General features: G+C 41.3%; 1 protein-coding gene across 2 annotated transcripts in view; it reads right to left on the reverse strand.

Moving 5' to 3' along the window:
• Window positions 1-16,015: 16,015 nt before the first annotated feature.
• The window catches only part of Mtcl3 (MTCL family member 3), a 49,082-nt gene continuing 44,111 nt past the window's right edge, over window positions 16,016-20,986 (reverse strand). Inside the window, exons 6-7 of one of the 2 annotated variants that reach the window (XM_075946710.1) lie at window positions 17,698-18,864; window positions 16,016-16,152 (exon numbers count right to left, since the gene is read on the reverse strand). In XM_075946710.1, coding sequence (XP_075802825.1) covers window positions 16,042-16,152; window positions 17,698-18,864 — 1,278 coding nt within the window. In that variant the 3' untranslated portion in view covers window positions 16,016-16,041. Of the gene's footprint in view, window positions 16,153-17,688; window positions 18,865-20,986 lie in introns of both variants that reach the window. The other variant, XM_075946702.1, reaches the window with a different exon arrangement.

The raw sequence follows: 20,986 nt of genomic DNA on the forward strand, positions 1-20,986 counted from the left end.
ACACACAAACACACATCAGAAAGAAAAAACAAAAACCAAACAAAAACCAAAACCATGATTTACCAGCTTACTAACCCATGGCCATATTGCTTTAACCTTTCTGTTACTCATGCACAAATCTACCAACAGTCAATGTTGCGGTGTTTCTGACAGAATAAAGTCTGTATGATTATGTAGGAAAAACAATTTTGTATTCACCAAAGAGAACTGCATATTTCACACCCTGTATATTAGATGACCATGTTTTTGTCAGGCCTCTCCAGTCAAGATAGGAATAAATTGTTATAGACTTCAAGGAATTGAAAGCATAACTTTTTGTGCAGGCTCTGCTTCTTAAAAAAAGCAAAAAATAAAACAAAACAAATAACAAAAAAACCCTACTGATGTTGAGATGTATACTTTCTCAAAAAGTATTTACCAATGATACTTGGATAGTTTTTGCATGTTTCCTTGGCACTCACTGTATCATTATCAAGTCAGTCGAGAAAAGTAAACAGTTCCCAATTTAGTTACAAACTTGCTGTCATGAACCCTGTGTTAGTCACTCTGTTTCTAACCCAATATTACTGGTTTTGCTTTTGCTACTCTTTGCACCTATAAACCATGAAGATCTAACAAAACAAAGTAAAGAATTTGCAGAATTTGGGTTTTTGTTTCGACTGACATAACCTTTACTATTGTTAATTATCTGGTGATATTTCAGGTCCATCTAAAACCCATTCCCAGGAAACACAGACCAGGCTTGTTTTAAGAATGAGAGACTGCTTCAAAGTTATCTGTAACAAACTGTGACCTGGAAGTATTTCAGTGGCTATAAAGAATTGCCCCTGGGAGGTCGTAGGAAAATTAGGGAGGTCTGAGACATCAAGAGGAAACTATAAATTTAACTAAAGACATTATGCAGAGGGGCTGGGATAATGGCAAGATAGAAAAAAGGTTTTATGATATCCCATGGTTTGTCCCAACTGTGTTTAAAAATTGCAAATACTCACAAGGATTTACTACAGCCATGTACCAATGGGTGCAACTTTTCTTTCATTTGAATTCCTACCAAACCATGGGCACCTCAGAGTTTAAAGCCCTTCTATTTTTATCTACATGAAGATCATCCAAAAATACTCTAGATCAGTTTTATCCCTAATAATAGGAGTATGTCAGCCGTGAAGACAGTTGTGAAGGCCTGGATTTTGAGCTCCCCTGCATAGCATCAAACTGAGCTAGTGTTTCAGGGCTGATCTATCTACACAGCCTCCCCTTTCCAGAGCCAAAGGAAAACCTAGTTCATGAAAGGTGATGGCTACTGTTGAAAACGAATGATTTCATATCAAAAAAAAAGGTTTGACCAAAAGGACTATTTACAGCAATGTTTGCCAATTTTTTTTTTTGTACAGGGATTTCTTTAGCTTTGCTAGCATCTCAGTCTTGTATTCATATACATATAAATATCTACTGTAACACAGAAAGAGATATTGCATTGTTCTCTAAAAACCAACTATTAGAGGGTAGGCATAGAAACATTCTGAGAAGTGACCAAGTGAGAGAATGTGTAGTAAGAATCTAAACACTGCTGCTATCATAATGAATGCTTGAGAAGTGATTATTTCTTCCCTCTTGTGTTTCATTCCCTCTTTACCTTCATCCTTTCCTTCGCCCATTTCCATGTAACCCACTTCCTAAAGTAAAGCTGATTATTTTGAATTCTACTTCCTTGGAAGCAAGTCTAACTGTGGAAACTTTTCTATTCCCTTTGACTACGTCTTGCCTCAGTATTTTTCAACTTTCTTAAGGTGGTTTGCCAAGCCAAGTACGTAGTGCAAAACCATTCGTTGCTAGCAAAATGCTGAATAAATACATAAAACTCTTTTTTTGCCATCATTCTCAATTAAGTTTTTAAGATGCCAAGCTAAAGGGTCCATTTTGTACGGACAGCATGTTCTGTGATGAGAAGTTTCAGGGTCAAGTGGATCAGCACTTTCAAAAGCTCAGATGTAGTTCTCTTCACTGAAGCAAATATAAAAGTTCTCTTTGTTCTTAGCTGTCACTCTTTCCCTCCCTCAGATTCTGGCATCTATGGGGGAGAGAAGAAAGGATCTTTTGCGTTCTGCATCGTCTTTCTCATATTTCCTTGCTTTCTGTTTTATTTCAGCTTTCCCCAAGTTCATTCAGAAGAGAAGTTTATGGAGGAAATGTGGAAGGACAGAGGTAGCTGCATTTGTTAGTCATACATGAGTCCCTCCCCCAGCAGCACCAAACTGGCATTGTGTAATCCCTTTTAACCTACTTCTTCTCAACGCCAGGAGCCAAGATTCTGAACGATTGAGAGTGGTTGCGCAAGTGTGCTGATGGGAAGCAAAACGGTTCAGCTGATGGTTCAGCCCTGCTAGGGAGCAAAATTTAGGAGTAGCCAAAGTGTCTCACAGGGGATAAATGATAAAATACAAACTCTGACTAAAAACAACTTTTGGATTGGAGAAGCAAAGACGTCAAAGTCTTTGAGCAGAAGACATACTGCCTTGAGCAGAAGATGTACTGCTGCCATTTTACCCCTCCCCCAGTTCTACCTCAGTGTGGTGATGGCCACACTTCTTGACCTGAGGCATGCTCAGTTCTTTCTGTGTCCCGGTTATGACCATTTCAAACTCCATCTTGTCCACTGAAAGCTGAATTGTATCCAAGTATACTCTATGTAGAGAGGTTACTCTACTGCTACTTCTGTCTGCTCCGAGTATTTGTTCTGTGACCTTTTTCTTCCGTTTCCAAGTAGATTGCTCTTCATAGGATTCAAGTACTTCACACACACAGGAATAAGAAAGAAGGGCAGAGGAAGCATATCCTGCCAACTTCACAATTCCTAGAAGAAATCATTTGGCCTGACAACGCTTTGCTCCTGATGAATTTGGAAGGACTAGAAAACACCATGCCTGGACCTCAAAGTACAGCACCACTTGTCCCCAAAACTCTGCATCTCATTTTCCAGGTTCTTATCATCCACTGATATCATTTCAGACAATTAAGGAATTCCATTTCCCTTGTGCTGTTCATCAGAAAATGAACCTATCCGGAGACCTCCCAACTTGACTTTCTAAGGAGATAATATAAAAAAAAATCACGGCTGTTCATCACCACTTCTGCCTGCTCCTCGTTTTCTAGCAAGGCCAAAGAGATACAGCACATTCAATACCAAATAAATCAATTTTGTTTTCTCATTTGATTATCATCGTTTATTCTTGGCTCTCCAATTTTTTATTCATACTTTCAATTGAAGCTATAGGCACATCAAGTTTAGTTTCCTTAACTGGCAAAATACAGGGCTTGATTAAAAACAGCAACCTTTGTCTTGGGGAAGCAAAGATCTAAGAGTAATATCCTTGAGGAGAGGGTGTACTATTGCCATTTCTTAAAGACTCCAGTGTCTCCGAGCTCACTATGCAGAAACATTTACCCAGAAGTATAATAGTCATCTTAGATTAAACTATATTTTTTTTAAATTGCGAATTTCAAATAACAGCAAACTCAGGGGCTGTGAATTTTATTTTGCAGATAAACAAAATTAATTCCACCCTGCCACAAATTGCATTCTAATAATTGAGCTGAGCCAAGTTTTTGTGAACCTCTGAGGGTTAGTGAGAAACACGGTCTCAGGGTAAGGATGGCACCGAGTACGGGCTTGCAAAATCCACCCTCAGCAGCAGAACAACTTTTTCCCCAGTCAGTGGAGACCGTTATGCACCCCGCCCACTGTCCTAAATCACCAGACACAGACATCCATCAGCATGGGAGATGCTGACATCCCACGATACTTAAACCTCATCCATAGTCTAAAAGGCACCAGCTGCAGCCCCTCTGTGTCCTGCCACGATCAGTGTCTAGCTTTCAAATTCGCCAGAAAGAAACATACCTTCTTGTACTTGGGGGGCAATCCTGCAGCGGGTCAGTCTCTGTGTGCTCAGTCTAGCAACGGAGGAAGAGGGGCAGAGAGCTAGCTGTCTTACGGAACAGTCTCAATGACTCCTTTTCAAAACGGAGTCCGTGCATTCCCACAGCCCCTTCGCAAACTGCACCATCAAAGGGCCACTCAGTTCAGTGTCACAATAGCAGCTGGGGCTACTGTGACGTCAGGGACTTAGAGGCGGCCTTCAGGTCCCTGCTTCCAACCAGAGCTCTGTAACTTTAGAGCAGTGTTCGCACTCTGGGTAAACAACTCCAGGCCCAAGACATTTTTAACTTTTATAATGGAGCCCAGCATTTTCAAACTTGCCAAGAGAGAGAGCTGCTTGTTAATGGCACATGATGATAATGGCCATATTTAGATTTCTTTTATTTGGAAAGTAAACTCATTTCTTAGGCGCAAGAACTATCCTCTTTCTCCAGCCCCTCTCTCCCCTTAGCTAGTAACAGGAAGTAATCCTCAGTGCCTTTGTAAGTCTGGCCTGGCATAAAGTGGAAAAATATATCAAATGAAGTGAGAAAAAGAATCTAAAACACACACATATACACACACACACGAGTCAAAAAATATGTGAAAATATACTGAATGTCTGATTTATATATAAAATAGAAATGGGCCGTATATAAAGAGCAGTCTTGAGTCTCTGTGGTTCTACGAAAGCATTATGCCTGCATCTGTAGTATAGTGATGTTTTTAAACAGAGGGAATAGAACCCATGGGAAAAGGTGATGCTTCTTATTAGAGGAGGGCAAGGGAAATATCAGCAGTGGGATGACCATACACTTGACCCCAGCTGAAGTATGCTGCCGCCCAAATGTGGAGAAACCATAAGAGTAGGCTGAGAGTAAGTTCTGTAAACCAGATCGAATAGGCCTGTCTTGTAGATGTAAGACAACTTTGTCTCCTCACAGCTCTCTCTGCTGTATGGTTGGTTGGTTGGCTTTGTTGTATGCGTGTCTCAGAGTGTGTACATTTATATTTGGCCATATATATATGTATATGTGTGTGTGTGTGTATACACAGTTTAATTTAGACATTAACGTCTCTAGGATAATTTTGAAGAAAATTCAGCAAATAACCTACACTAAATTTCAAGTAAAAAGATTGCACCTTCAAATTGAAGTTTCCATTTGTATACCACACTATCTGAAGCTTGAAATAATTTTGTATTTTTTTTATTGGCCTATTTCCAGGTACCATCTTTTAGGTAGCTAAACCGTTTAAGAATGCTAATCTGCTCATAGCATAAATAAACTTATTTAATTTTATCACTAATTTATTTATACAATATAAGTTTTAATTTTGTAGCACAGGATAGCCTGAAACTCACTATCATAGCCCTGATTGGTCTCAACTTAGTATAGTCCCCCTGCCATAGCCTTTCAAGTCCCAGAATTATGGTCAAAAGTCACCACGGTCAGCTCATACTTAGACTTCTTTTCTCCATAGTAGGACTTTAATGCATGCAGAATAACGGAAGGAAATGCTTGCTCGTGGTTAGAAAGTCAAGCTTCATAATTCTAACAGCAACAACAATCATAATAGTTACAGTAGTAACAGCAGTTTTTCATTGTGAGCAGCCTTCTGTGAGGCTCTGTGCTAAGGACTCCGAGGGGATCTTTGTGTTAGTTTACTTCCCTTAGCAACTGTCTCTGCAGTTATTATTAACCTGATCTTACTTATATCCGTGGCTTAGCGAGCTAAAGCATCTTGACAAAGCACAAGAAATGCCTGTGAGGAGGAGTAAGACTTGGAAGTACTTTCCCTATTTGGGGAGCCTGGAATTTTGCCACAGGGATCTAGGTTTCAGTTCTTCTGCCATCGTTTAACTGTGAGTCTATGGCCTCTGTCTCTGCCTTAAACAAACAAGCAAACACACACACACACACACACACACACACACACACACACACACACACACACACACACACACACACACCCTTCAGAAGGTATAAGGCAAGAGGATACACGGAGGGACAGACAGTTGCTCCCATCTGCCTTGGTGCTAAGGCAAACAGGAGGGAGAAGGAGGGACTTTGCTCAGAACCATCTCCTGGAGCTATCAAATATTGCTTCTGGGGACTCTCATTTCAAAGCACTCAGTTTCTGTGCATTCTCTGTAGATCAGTTTAAGACTTCACATCTGGGCATGTCAGCATAAGCCAGGAGTCTCAGAATGTCAGAGATGAAGGCAGGGACGTCAGGAATTCAAGGCCAATCTCAGAGAATGGGGACATTTAGGCCAGCCTCTGCTCCACGTAACCCTGTTCTCCAAACAAACAACAAAATAAAAGAAAGAAAAAGGACTCTTCCCAAATTTCTATCAGATAGCATCTGGCTGGCTTACAGGCTTTGGACTTTAGTCTCTTTCAGTGCTATTTTCGTGTCCCTCTTTCTGTGCAGGGTTTTGTGTGTGTGTGTGTGTGTGTGTGTGTGTGTGTGTGTGTGTGTGTGTGTTTTACAGGTAAAGGGACTTGTAGTACTTTTTATTAGCTTCTTGTCAGGTAATTGTATTGTATGTAGACTTTGAACAAGCATTCACTTCAAGCTGAACAATCATGTGACTAGTAGCCTTCTGTTGAATAATTTTGTGTGTATATGTGTGTGTGTGTGTGTGTGTGTGATCTCTCTCTGTGTCTCTTTGCCTCTCTCTTTCTCTGCCTCTTTTTCTCTGGTATGGGTATGGAAGTTAACTCATAAGTGGAAAGGCAACAAGTGTTCAAAACAACTTTCACGAGTTTCCAAACAATTCCATTTTTAGATGAATAGCTATTGTTCTCTACACAAAGTCCATGGATTTAAAAGACTAATGATGGTGGCCTCAGTCCCACAGTAATGGTGATACTTTTATTTGTTAAGCCGATTGACAGTTTTAAGTGGGTGTTAGAATAATGGAATATTCTTATGGAAAACATGCGATTTATTGTGTCGTTCAGATGATGGATTTGTAAGCCATTTGAGTACTTGATTTCATCTTAAAATAAGAAACACACCCAAGTTATTGCTCTCATTTTAGAAATAATTATACACTCACAATTGCTAATCCAATTTCTAAGTGTAACAGAATATACACAAATATTGTAATAAAAGCAAATGGAGAAACACCAATTGCTATTAAGAAAGAACAGCAAATTATAAAAAGGATTTAAAAGCATTTGTACATTTTCCACAAACTAGAACATTTTGGAAAAGTTTAAGGGGGATACTGAACACTTAAATGGCACCAACAGGTGCTTCCAGAGTTACAGAATTTAGAGCCAAAATGATCCTCTGAAGTCATCTAGTTAACCTTCTCATTTTACAGTGAAGGAAGAGGCTTACATGTGAAGTCATCTGCTCAAGGTCACAATACCAATGAAGCCAGGAATAGAATCCAGGATTTCTCATTCCCAGTGCGTTGCCATGAAATTTAAAATTCTAACCCATTCAAGAGGCAAGAACCAACATTAGGGACCAGGCCATTGGTTGTGACCGGAGAAACAAATGTTGGTTTCTGGCTTTGTCAAATACTGTTTTCTTCTATGTTGAATCAAGGGAGGTAATAGCCTCTCAACCGAGTATGACATGAAAGTCATATAGTTAAATGTTTATTTTGGTAACAAGGCTTAAAGCCTAGGAAGATGGCTCCATGGGCAAAAGTGTTAGCCATGTAAGCCTAGCAGGCCTAGTTAAATCTCTAAAATCAATGTAAAAACCTGGATGAGCTGGTATGAATCTGTAACCCTAGCACTCCCATGGAGAGATGGGAGGCAGAGTTAAAAGAGTTGTCCTGAAGCTATAATACACAACATAGCACCCAAAACTAGATACCCCATGCTAACAAGGTGGAATGTGAGAACGGACTTCTCAATGCTGTACTCTGACCTCTACTCATATGCTGTAGCATACATGTGCCTTCATGAGCAAGCACACACACATGCCACGCGTGCGTGCGAGCACACACACACACACACACACACACACACACACACACACTGTAGGGGGGGCACATGAAATGAGTAGTAAATAGCTTGGGTCCTCAGTTACTAAAAATAAATCTATACCAAAATTCAAAGACATAAGAATTCTAGCACTGTAGCTTAAAAAATCTGGGCATAAACACAGCAGTAAGGCTTTAAATATGACATGAAGCAACCGATAGTTTTTCTGCCTGCTGGATGCTCTTTACGTTTCCTCAAATAATTATTCATTTACTCTGAATCAGGACAATTCTGGCTGTTTTAGGACTGGGGAGTGACTGAGTTTATGGCTGTATAGCCTTTTTTCCCTTCCTTCTTTATCATTCAATCATATTTAATAGTAAAGGCACTGTGTTTCTGGTGTTTTTTCTTTTTTAGAAATGACATGAAAATGACTGGAGCACAGAATGGCTTTGGAAAAAAGAATGAGATCATTCTTTTCATGCTAACGTTAGAGGCCACACCATAAGTAATGTGTGTTAGGGAGTTATTCCTTCAAAACAATCTGCCTTGTACAATTTCTTTCTTTCTTTTCTTTTTGTTTTGTTTTTCGAGACAGGGTTTCTCTGTAGCTTTGGAGCCTGTCCTGGAACTCGCTCTGTAGACCAGGCTGGTCTCGAACTCACAGAGATCCTCCTGCCTCTGCCTCCCGATTGCTGGGATTAAAGGCGTGTGCCACTATCGCCCGGCCTTGTACAATTTCTTAAGGTACAAGACCTCCGTTGTTCAGCAGAGCTCGTCAGTCTTAAATTATATTTCTAGTTTGTAAGGAAGAGAGAACTGGGATATATTTCAGCTAAAATTTCACTTAAAAAAAAAAACCAAAACACTGATGAGAAACCACAACCTCCCAGCTCAGACTATGGGGACTTGAAGAATAAGACAAGTCCGTGCACTTCAGAAACTGTCACCCCGAGAAGAGTCCCAGAAGTGGGGTCTGCAGCGTGACTCTTCACATCTGGGAAATGAACAAAAAGACAGATGTGGGAGCCTTCTCTCCCACGTAGTTAGGGACAGCGGTCCACCCAGGGGTTCAATTGAGTGTTACAGCCAGCCAGAGCTCACGCTGCTCAGAAATTTATAATCAACTTCACATGAAAGCTGGAACACTCCCCTATTTTGATTTTTTTCAATCTGATCATCCAGAGTGGATGCCCAGACTTTTGCTTATGTCCCCCTGTCAAATGTAGTCTTAAGCTCTCTGAATCACAGAAGGACAGAGTTTTAAGTGTGTGTTAACAAAATAAAATGACCCTGATGCATATGGGGCTCTGATTCTGAGTACAAGTCAGGACAGCTACACCAAGGATATTTTTCCCTTCAAAGTTCCACACTTAGAATATTACATTTCATCAAGTGCACTGTTTTTCCAGTGTTGGGTGTTTTCCCCTAGAGTCACGGGATGCTGGCTGTTTCCTCTATTCTGAGGTCTAGCAACATGTCAATAGATATTTTAGCCAAGCAGATCTGCCATGGAGCTTCTATATAGGCACTTCCAGGGATAAGAAATAGTCCAAAGAAACACCTTTAACTATCAGATTTTAAGTGTTGGTCTAAATTCTGAGTAAAAAAAAAAAACAACATTTGAGAAATATGTGCTACTCAAAATTAGGAAAAGGCCTTCCTTTAACTTTCAATTTTGTTTTTAGCATCTCCATTATATTATTTATAGATTTGTGACTTATTGTGATTGGAGAAGCAAAATAATGGACTCTGCTAAAGTGATCTGTTCAGTGTTCACCACAAGAGGGCTACCCTGAGTCGCTTCTCTTTACTAGAAAGTTTGGAGGCCATGCTTGGTTCAGACAGGTCATTCAGGGAATGACCTTAGTAAACTTAGTAAACCTGCCAAAGAGTCCGTGTCTATCTTATAGTATGCTATGGTTCTTCATGCCTTTGAAATAATTTGCACAAACATATTCCGATAGCTTTGCTTTTTCTAATGCAGTTATTTGAAATCCACTGTAATATTTTGAATGTACTTGATTCCTAAAAACTCAGTAATTTCAAACAAGGTGCAATTTTGGAATCAATTTCATTCTTTCAGAAAAAGTCAGAAGTATTATTAGAGACACAACTCTACCTCTTATAGTGTCTTCTCACAGCAAAACTGTGATGTCCCAGATTGGGGAGATGCTCGCTTCTCTCCAACTCTCTCCTTTGCCTGTTCACTGAAGCTTTTCTTCAAAAAGGAATTCAAGCAACTGAGAACAATCGAAGGCCCTCTGTGCAGTAGCCCTGACCCCAGCAGAAGATATACCTCCAAATAAAAGTGCTGAGATGCTGAGGGGTCAACTGAACTCCAGAATAAATTAGTTTTGGTACATTGCCATGTTAAAACTCTACTTTGGAAATTCTAAATAACTAATATATTTTAAAAGTGTGGCATTTTTCTGATCAGGAGTAATACTATATGAAATGGCAGAAGATGTTTTAGAAAATAACAGCAAAAACTATAGATAATCATGAAAAAGAATGACAAACTATACATAGAACTGAGTTTTTGGATCAATATACTAAAGGCCTTATTATGTGTATATCTCTCTGTGTATGCATATTTATGTATATATATATGTGTGTGTGTGTGTGTGTGTGTGTATAGGTAGATAGATGATGGATGGATAGAAAGATAGATAGACAGACATAAATTTTCAAGCAGAGAAGGTATGGAGGGAATGTATTAGCAAGAATCATCTGAGTCTATGACTCTATAACGTTTCAGAATGGCCATCATGAAAAGGAGCCACCGTTACCTCCCACCTCCTAACTAGTGACACAAAAGCACTATTTAAAAGCATGTGGGAAGCTACTGCATTTGTCGCAGGGCATACGGGACGTGACTTGTTCTTCTGCTGTTTCTCTCTGAACTCTTACAAGTGTCATGAGAATATTGGGACACACTGATAAGGCGTTAGTTTCACCAACATATGTATGGAGCCATCTCACCTACCCCAAAGCAGATGGCAAACAGATACAGAACAGCCTATCTCACTCTACCTTCTGACTTGTAACGAGGATTCTAGAAGACATCTTTATGGACACTGTTTTTTAATTGTACCAAAATTCATTATTTTAATGAACAGTCGACTTTTCTCACATTTCAACTTAGCCCTTCGCCTCTTTCTGTTCACTCCCTACAATCAATTAGGGCACCGGATTCCACCAGGTGAGACTGGGCTGTAGCGCTATGAGAAGTTAGCTAAAACACTGCAGAGATTTTGGGGGTTAAGGCTAAGCTGCCAGGCTGACATTCCAAACTTAAGTGGCAGATAATTAAATAGCCACATCCCAGCCCATCCACATAAAGTGCACATTCCTGGATCAGCACCAGGATTTTCATTATTTAATGAGTTTCAGTCATTTTTATTTAAAAATAACCGAGCAGATTTCTGTTTTTCTCAAACCTAGGCTAAATTAACAAAGACTCTTGTTCCTGGGCCCAAGAATATGCCATAGAAGGGAATCTTTTCAATAAATTTTGCTTTAGAAAATGATTTCCAGCATTACATTTAAATAGCATAGCCCTGAACATGAGAATAGACTATTCTTTGTCTCAACATCTGTGAGATTTTGCAATGTTGATCATTTAAAATTAGCAAAAATAAAATAATTGTTCACTGAACAAAGTAACAAAAATAGTGCAGCAATGAGGTCAAAGGCATGAGTAAGGAAGAGTTTGTGGTAGTGAAGGGAGATGCCGAGGAGAAGGGGGAACTAGGGACTCCTCACAGGTCTGGGGCACCATCTTTCTCATTCTCTTCCCAACTCTAGGTACGAGGTTCCCACAGAAGAGCTTCAACTTATAAGAAGATCAGAGAAAGGCCCCTTCATTGGTAGTTTTCTGAGGCAGTCTTCCTCTCTCTAGCTCACCAGCATGATGCTCGCTGTTTGACCCAGGGAATTCTGACTCTGCTGCACTCTTTACACATCAGCTTGACTGTGTGTGCATGTGGGTGATCTGTGTGTGCACACATGTGCGTGCGTGTGTATGTGTGTGTATGTGTGTGATGTGTGTGTATATTTCTAAAGCACAAGTAGAAAACTAGCTGGACAGTCGATAGGCCGGAGTTAGAAATAACTTTCTTAGAACTCACTGGTACAGTAAATCTGCATCCTCAAGTTTAGGGATGCTGTCAGAAGGAATGCAAAGCCCCCAGAATATGCAGGAGTAATCATACCTGTCCTGTTTCAGTCTGCTGCCCCCCTCCCAGCATGTTATGAAAATTCAATCTATAGAAGGTGTGACTGGGAAGTAATGATTACATAAATTTCTTGTATAAAAATCAGTCCAAGAGGGGACAGAGAGATGGCTCGGAGGAAAAGAGCACTGACTGCCCTTCCAGAGGATCTGAGTTCAATTCCCACCAACCACATGGTGGCTCACAACCATCTATAATGAGATCTTGTGCCCTCTTCTTGCCTTCAAGGTTACATGCAGGCAGAGCACTGATAAATAAATAAAATCTTTCTAAAAAATATTAGTGTAAGGCATTCATATCAATACTGCTGTGGCCAGGATAAGCATTGTTGTTCTCTTGCAAGACTACAGCTCCCAGCGTTCCGCTGGACTCCAGCGCACGCAAGCGCGGAACACATTCCCAGAAGCCTTTACATTCCCTGTTAAAAGCAAAGGTCGCCACGAGTTCGCCCTCTTCTCTTCCCCCGCCTTTCCTACCGTGTCCGCATGCCCCTTACCTGCCTGTTACCCCTCCCCCCATTAAAGTGCACACGCGTGGGACCGCCGCGTGTCTGTGTCTTTTCCTCGCGCAACGTCTTTACCGTCTAACCCACAGCCAGCCAGAAATTAAGAACAAGCATGACTGCCAAAAAGATATCTAGAGACAATGCTATTTGGCTATGTCAGATAGCACAAGTCATTGCTGGAGTACTTTCACTACCACCACAGATATTTCCAGTAACTTTAAGAAAAGCTTACAGATTTTTTTTTGTTACAGCATGTTGAATTATTGTGAGGGTTTGTTTTACTGTACATATCTAGCTATCTGTGAGTGTTCCTGACTATGTATTCACATTCTGTTCTTCTTGGTTCTCCTTTCCATTACATTAGTATTTCTTATGTCTTCTTTGATTTTGTTAGTTTTGAGAAATTGCATTAGTGAAGAGAGTTTTTCTTTCTGAAAATTCATATTTTATGTGTATGATTGTTTGCCTTTATATCTATATATGCACCATATGCTTGTAGCATTGGGAGAGGCCTGAATAGGGCATCGGGGTCCCTGGAGCTGGAATTGCAGAAAGACAGTTGTGAGATGCCATTTTGGGGATAGAAACAGAGCATAGGTTCTCTGCAAGAGCACTGAGTGCTTTAAGCCTTTTCTCCAGTCTCAGTCTTATCTTTTTTTTCTTTTTTCTTTTCTTCTGAGACAGGGTTTCTCTATATAGCTCTGGCTGTCCTAGAACTCACGTTGCAGATGAGGCTGGCCTCGTACTCACAGAGATCCACCTGCCTCTGCCTCCCAAGTGCTGGGGTTAAAGGCATACCCCACCTCTAGATCTATCCCCATCTTTTAAAAGTGGTAGCAGCATTGTAGAGAACTTCTCAGTCATTGGGACATCTTGAAGCACTCTCATGCATTTCCAGAGGCTCCACAATTAGCTAAGAACCCCTGCTTGGCTATGGGGTCTCACACTTCAGGTGCCATAAACATTTCAGACACATTTCAATTTCAACACTTAAACGTTTATGTTCAGTTTTATTGAGGTTGAAGCTCAAAAAATTATCAAAAATTTAGAGGGCAGATTTGGAATTTTGAGGTGTGTGTTGCCATACATTTTGAGTCAGACTCTCAAAGTGTAAACCAAGCTGACTTCAAATTGGCTATTGCATGTGCCTCCATCTCCCAACTGCTATGACTGCAGGCTTGTGCCACCAATTTAACCAAGCATAGAATTTTTCTCCTTTCTTCATTCTTTCTCATGAAAGCCTACCCAAAACTTAGACTTCTGAATTTCAAGATTAAAAGCCAAATGTGGCTGGACATATATTTCTATGGTAGAGCATTTGTCTGCCAGATAGAAGACTCTGGGTTCCACTACTAACACTGAAAAACCAATGGGAAAACACCCAATCAAACAAAATCTGATTCCAACTGCTAGTATTCATCAGACATGCCTTTTCCCCTTCTTCAGAAACAATTATAACAAAACAAAGTACAAAAAAAAAGAATCCCAAGCAAAGACAATAGACATTAATATCAGTTAAATGAAACTTTTTGACTACTGTAATTTCTAAATTTAAGAATGTGTAGTGTGTTATGGATATGGTGTGTATCTGTGGTGGGTGTACAGGTACTGTATGCATGAGAGTGTGCAGGTACTTTTACTTATGGAGTTCAGAGGGGAATATTGTGTGCATGTATGTACAGTGTGTGTGAGTGTGTATGTGTGTGTGCATGTGTGCGTGTGGTATGTGGTGTATGCAGGTGCTGCATGCACGAGAGTGTGCAGTTACTTGTATTTATGGAGTTCCGAAAGGAATGGTGTGTGTGTGTATGTGTAGTGTGTGTGTATGTGTGTACGCGTGTGTGTGTGTGGTAGTAGTGGCATGTGTAGGCACTGTATGAATGTGAGTATGCAGTTACATGCACACGTGGAGGCCAGAGGAAGATGGCGAATGTGCTCCTCTAACACCTCATTACTTCATGTGGGCTCTGGGGAATTGAACTGGAGTTCTTATGTTTTTGTAGCAAATTTTCTTACTAACTGAAGCCTAGCAAAAAATTCCCAAAGCTAATATTTAAGGGAAATGGAGCTGTAGGGGTGAGGGAAAACACTCTTCTGCAGATGAAGTCCTTGGAATGCCAAAGGCCAACGTACACATCTTTAACTGGAAAACTTTCCCCTTGTATCTTTTTCTTGTGGTCAAGATACTTCACTGGTATCACAGATTTCCACATTCACTGACCAATATGTGAACTGAGAAGAATATATGGTTTTTCTTATTCTTTTTTCTTGAGGTCTGGCTAGATAGCACAGGCTGACCTTGAACTCACAATCCATTTGTCTTAGCTTCCGCAGTATTGATGTCACAAGAATGTATCACCTTGTGCGGAGTGCTGGAATTTCTAGGTATTCCAGGATTCCAGTGTGTAAACTACCAGCAAGATGGGCAGTGTAGGATCTTTGATACACAGAATCCATCCAGGTGACCTTAGTATGTATAGACAGGAAGACAGGAATGCTAGGGTTCACCACAGTATACTTTACAGTAAAGTTTACAGAGCAGCTCCGCTGGAACTATGCCTCTGGGTTAAGATTGTAACTCAAGAAAATTCTAGACACTGTATTTATTTCCCTTCTTAAGCTGTCCCTCATGCCTGTTGCTAGCATATTTTCTGCTGTGGAGACAGTTTGTCATAGAAGAAAGGACTCCCAGCACCAAGGTCAGCAGTATCATCATGGAGACATAGCTAATTTAAACGAAAGTAAAATAAATTGAATGGGGGTGGCTATTTAGTTACTTGTTAAACTAAAAGATCAGTTTGACTCATGCTTCCAAACACATCGCTGAAGACAAAACGTGACAGTTTCAAAACATATTATTTACTTTCCAAGAGAGCTACAGCTCACCATTTACCATATTGTTTTTACAGATATTTATTGGACAAAGACATTTTCTTTTTGGTCTAACACAAATAACGGTGCACTCAATAGATCCATATAATCTTTATCAGATCATTTACAAAACACCTACATTTACTGATACTTAGTGACTCCATTATTTTTGAAAATGTGACCCACTTAAACATTTGCAGGTTTGAATTAATACTCACTTCCTAGGAATTAATTATAGACAGCCCATTATTTTTTTAGAGTGAGCCTGTCAATTGTGAATTAAAAGGAAAAAAATGAATATATAAAAGAAAGAGAAAATGATTTACACAAAAATCTGCAACACTTCCCTTTCCTTACCTGAAATCTTTTGGTTGCCGGGGTGTTCTATTGAATTTGACAGTGTAAGATGAGTGGTGGCTTTTTACAGAGATAGGCAGTCTTCAGTGTTTTTACAGCATCGGTTACTACAGAAAGGATACTTCTCGTATGTCTTGTCTTGAAGAGTGGACAAAAGAAAACAACTGAAAACACGACAAGGAATGATAAATGGGGAAAGATTTACAGCACAAAAAACAGCGTGAAGAGGAAGACAAGTTTAAATATTGTTGTGTAGGAAAGTGACGAAAATAATACAAGGATGAGAATAAGTAAAATGATGGGCTGGAACATCTGGGAAGGCAAACGTGGAGACAAGGAGAAGAGCTAATTAATGATCGTTTTCAACCTTATCTTCGTATCAACTTATCAAAGCACTGACTCGACCTAAAAATAAAGATACTCCCCCATTAGTCCTCTATCTGCAAGTTCTTTAAAATACTTTATTATAAACAGCACTCTCTCTCCTTCTGATATATATTTCTATATCATCCCTCCCCACAGTGTAGCTGATAACACCACATGCTTGGTATTCAAAAACCTGCCAAATGAAAACCAAAGCTATAACAAAGCATACTAAATAGAAAGAGAGAGTAACATTTAACATTCTGAAAGCCTGTAGATTCCATTATAATCCCCCCGCCCCCACCCCCACCCCACCCCCACCCCCACTACCCCGCAGCAAAGCATAGCAACATGCAAGGTAAGCGGGTGGGCTGCAAGTTCTCTAGCTGTGGTCAGCAGGCAAGTAATCTACTGACATGCTGCTGCGCAGAAACTGGGTTTTAAATATCAGTGTCTCGAGTGTGTTCAAAGCCATGCATGCTGTTGTACTTCGGTGGGTTCTCCAATGGATATAGGACATCAGGATGCTGCAAGGGACGGTACTGCCTGCTTGGCTCCATAGACATCTTTTATGTGGTTAACGTGAACAAAATGCATTGATCTTTCAGTGGCCACCATACCTGGCCAAAGCTGCTGGGTCCCATTCATCCGGTAAGCCTCTACAAGCCAGGAGGGAAATGCTGCTTTCCCCTGTGCTGGAATACTTACTATTATTTCTTTGAATTAGTATTGCCTTAAAGCTATGCTGCAAACTTCTCGCTGTGGGATCTCCACTATTGAACTGATGATATTCAACTAGAAATAAGCACCGTGTTACTTCAACTTAGGTAAGGGGATAACTTGTATTTGTCTCATCCATAGAGCTCTGGGCACAAACAAGATCGTGTCTCCTCACTACCAATTTGGACATTTATCAGTGGTATCCATTCGTTTTGTTTAATCAGAATTTTTTTTTTTAGACAGGATCTCACTATCAGCCCTGTGGGCTTAGAATCACAGAGATCCACCAGCTTCTACTTCACTCAAGTCCTGAGATTTAAGGTGTTCAACACTTCCCCCGGTTTATTTAGCCATTTTTTTTTTTATAATCTTAAACTCAATTTGGACCTTGCTCACAAACCTCAAATATTGAGGACCTTTATGTCAGGGAAATACTGAAGAATGTTGACCTTTTAAACTAATAATATGCATTAAAAATCTGTAAGTCATTACACAAAACCTGATTGTGTCATTGTTGAATATCCCCTTCAAATAAAACAGGAAGGAATAATAGTTAATGATCTATTGGTTCTTGGGACCCTCTTCCTGGTAGAACACAGTGTGAAAATAGAGGTGCCTTTCTGGGTTTCAAAGCCCAGCAAGGCGATGAGATGGAACTTCCCTATGGTGAGATGTGGAAGTCGGAGTTGGAGATGCCCCACGAGGGACTGCAGCTCCACAGGCCAGCCTCGCCATCGCCATGGCTCGCAAAAGGCAGAACTGTACCTGACTCACGGATATGGGCTCCTCGGCGCCGCGGTCATCCGCAGACTTGGGCACCTCCAGGCGGTCGATGAAGGTCTGCAGCTCCTTGCGGAAAGCCTTCATCTGAGCGTTGATGCGGTAGAGCAGCTCGTGCTCCCGGATGCGGCTGCCGTCGTCCTCCTCGTCCATCAGTCCGAATAGGTCCCCGTTGGCCACGTAGATGCGCGCCTCAGTGATGATGGTGCTCGTGTCTGCGATGAGCCGATCGATGGTCTTTCCCAGGCGCTCGGCCTCGGAGCGGATGTCCTTCATTTGCTGTCGATCCGAGAAGCTCTTCGGCCAGGGCCCGGGTGTGGGGTAGAAGGAGCGGGTGGGCGTGAGCGAGCGGATGTTCCGCACTTCCTCCGAGTCGCTCTCGCCACCAATAGGCCCTTCTCGCTTACGATGGGGTGGTCGGGAGTCATCGTCGCTCTCCTTCTTGCCCGCATCGCTCTCTGCATCACTGTCGCGGGGGCTTCCACGGATACCCAGGTGTGAGGCCAGGTCGTAGCGCTGCATGTTGGACATGAGCACGCGGTTCTCGTACTGCAGCTGCATGACCTTGCCGCTCAGCTCATTGATCTGCAGGCGCGCTGCCTTCAGCTCCTCCTGCAGGGCCTCCGTCTTGGCGCTGTCGTGGTGCCTGGAGCTGTCATGGCCGCTGGACTTGTACTTGTACTTGTTGAGCTCCGCAGTGATGCGTTTGTTCTGCTCCTCCAGGTCGGCCACGTTCCTCCGCAGCAACTCGGTCTCGTCTTCCACCAGCTGCAGGTGCTGTCGCAGCTCTGACAAGGACTCGCTCTGTTCCCTCATGAGGGGGTTGGACGAGCCATTGAAGTCGTCGCCCCGCAGGTCGTCCAGTTCCGCCTTCAGCCCACGGTTCTCCACCTCGAGTTCCACTATTTTCCTGCCCAAGATGTTAGCCTCTTCCTCCACCAGCCGCAGCCGCAGCTTGAGCTCCGCCTCCCTCGTGCTTGGAGGTCCCCCAGCTTCTCCTTTGGGTAGAGGGCTGTCCAGGTCCCCATAGAAAGATCTGTACTTTTGAAGTTCGTGCTCAAATCGGTCCTTTTCTTTATCAATCTTGGCCATTTTCTTTCTCATCAGGGCAGCTTCTTCCTTAACGAACTGCAACTGGCACTTCAGATCCTCATTGTCCTCCTCATTAAGGGAAAAGTGGGGGAAAGGACAGGAGGTCATTTCTATGCAAATAGAAAAAACAACCAGGAGACGACATCTGCAAAAATAATTTCTTTGCCTTGCAATTACCACTTAATGTCACAAAGAGAGATGTGTTTTTTATTCTCCACATCACTTACATTCTTTGCCCAATTAAAAATTAAGCTAGTGTGTTTTGGAAACCAAAAGAAAAGAGGATAAGAAAAGTGGGAAAATTTGGTCACCACTATTCATGAATGATAATATGTGCTAACTGTTCCAACCATCTCATGGTCCTCTCATCAGTGTTCTTTTCATTTTGAGCTCCCCGCAAAATGCCATAAGTATAAAACCCATTTGCCCTAAGAAACATGGAGCTACTTTGCACTCACTCAGCACCATTTCCTGAGCATGAGTGTGAACCAGATGCTCTTCGGCTCTTTACAAAAAATAACAAAGAAGAAGAAATGGTCTATTGACTTCACTTCTCGCTGGAGCTATGGCTCCCGAGCATTGTCAGGGAACAAACTTCCATCGACCATTATTTGAAGGAAAATGGTTTCGAAGCCCATGAAGAAGGGAATGTGTCAGACTAGAATGAGCTATGCAAAGTGAACTGATTCTGTCTGCTGAGTACTAGATCTGGTGACGACTCTCTCACACGTTCTTACTCAGGCCTCAGAAGCCTAATCATCAACAAACTGAAGTACTAGGAAAGAAATAGAAATCTCTTTTAAGAACTTTTATAGAAGTTATTATGTCTGTAGTGATTTGAAAAATGGGCCCATAGGCTCACAAGGCTGAACACTTCATCAACAGGGGTAGAACTATTTGGGAAGGATTAAGTTGTGGAGCCTTGTTAGAAGGGCACTGTTACTAAGACCTAGCTTTGGAGTTTCAGAAGTCTTAGGTCTTTACCAGTGTTCTTTCTCTGCCTTCTGGTTGTGGATCGAGATGTGAGCTCACAGCTATTCCTGATGTCATGACGTTGCCCTGCTATCATGAACTCTAATCTTCTAAAATTGAAAGCTCAGTTAAAGTCTTTCCTGTACAAGGTGCCTTGGTCATGGTATTTTATCACAGCAATAGAAAAGTAACCGATACAATGTTCAAAAATATTTCTTTCAATGATCATTTCTCAAAATTTACTTTGGTTCTCTTATTTAGATGAACAGATAGATTAGTAGATAGGCAGATAATAGAAAGATAGATGGATGGATAGATAGATAGATAGATAGATAGATAGATAGATAGATAGATAGATAGATGTTTTGCCTGTCATGGGTGGATCCCAGGGCCTGGCAATACTATGAAAGCATTCTGCCAACAAGCAGCATCCTTAATCCTTCTTTTAAATGTTGAATTAAACATCCCTTCTTTATTTAGACTTCTGAGAATTGATGTCTGAGAGACAATCTGATAAAGAACTAGGGAGGATGGACTTCTGTTAAAGAAGTTTCAGAAGTAATGGTGAAAGGGTGCAGATCTTTTCCCTCCTAACAACTAAGGAGAGGAGGAAGGGTTGGAGAGCTGGTAGTGATACAGATATTGAAGACTGCATTCCTTCTGCCTACCTGGTCTCACTCCAGCCATCAGAGCAGCTGAAACTTTCACCTCTTCACGGATGAGAAGGCTTATCATGGCAAAGCACAGGTTAGAAAGAGGCAGAGCAGAATCTATATTCAGGCTGATTGCAAAAGTGATATTATTTGAGCTGTTTCTAGAACAGAAGTGCAAATAAGGAAAGTAGGGCAGTAGGGTAAAGTTGAAGACATAGGATGTGCTGCCCTCTGTTTTCCTTGAGAAACCATGTATGAGCACAGATAGCTGAGGGGAAACATGCACAGAGTGGATGCTAAAAAGATACATCACAGAAAGTTTCAAGGGGGAATCCATTCCACAAAAGGAGAGAGAAGCAGCCTTGCAGGAGGCTCTTGAGATCAATGACACATTACGACATTTAAGATCACAGAAGCTGAAGATGAAAAATAACTTGGAAGTTCTGAACTTTAGGGTCTTGGTAGATTCTACTGATGACTTCAGGGACAGAAAGAAAAAAAAGAAGAACAAATTTTGGGTGATGAATGTGGATTTAGATATTTATAACGCTGTCTTTGTAGGACAG

This window comes from Microtus pennsylvanicus, chromosome 1 (assembly GCF_037038515.1).
Source record: "Microtus pennsylvanicus isolate mMicPen1 chromosome 1, mMicPen1.hap1, whole genome shotgun sequence".
NCBI classification, from domain to species: domain Eukaryota; kingdom Metazoa; phylum Chordata; class Mammalia; order Rodentia; family Cricetidae; genus Microtus; species Microtus pennsylvanicus.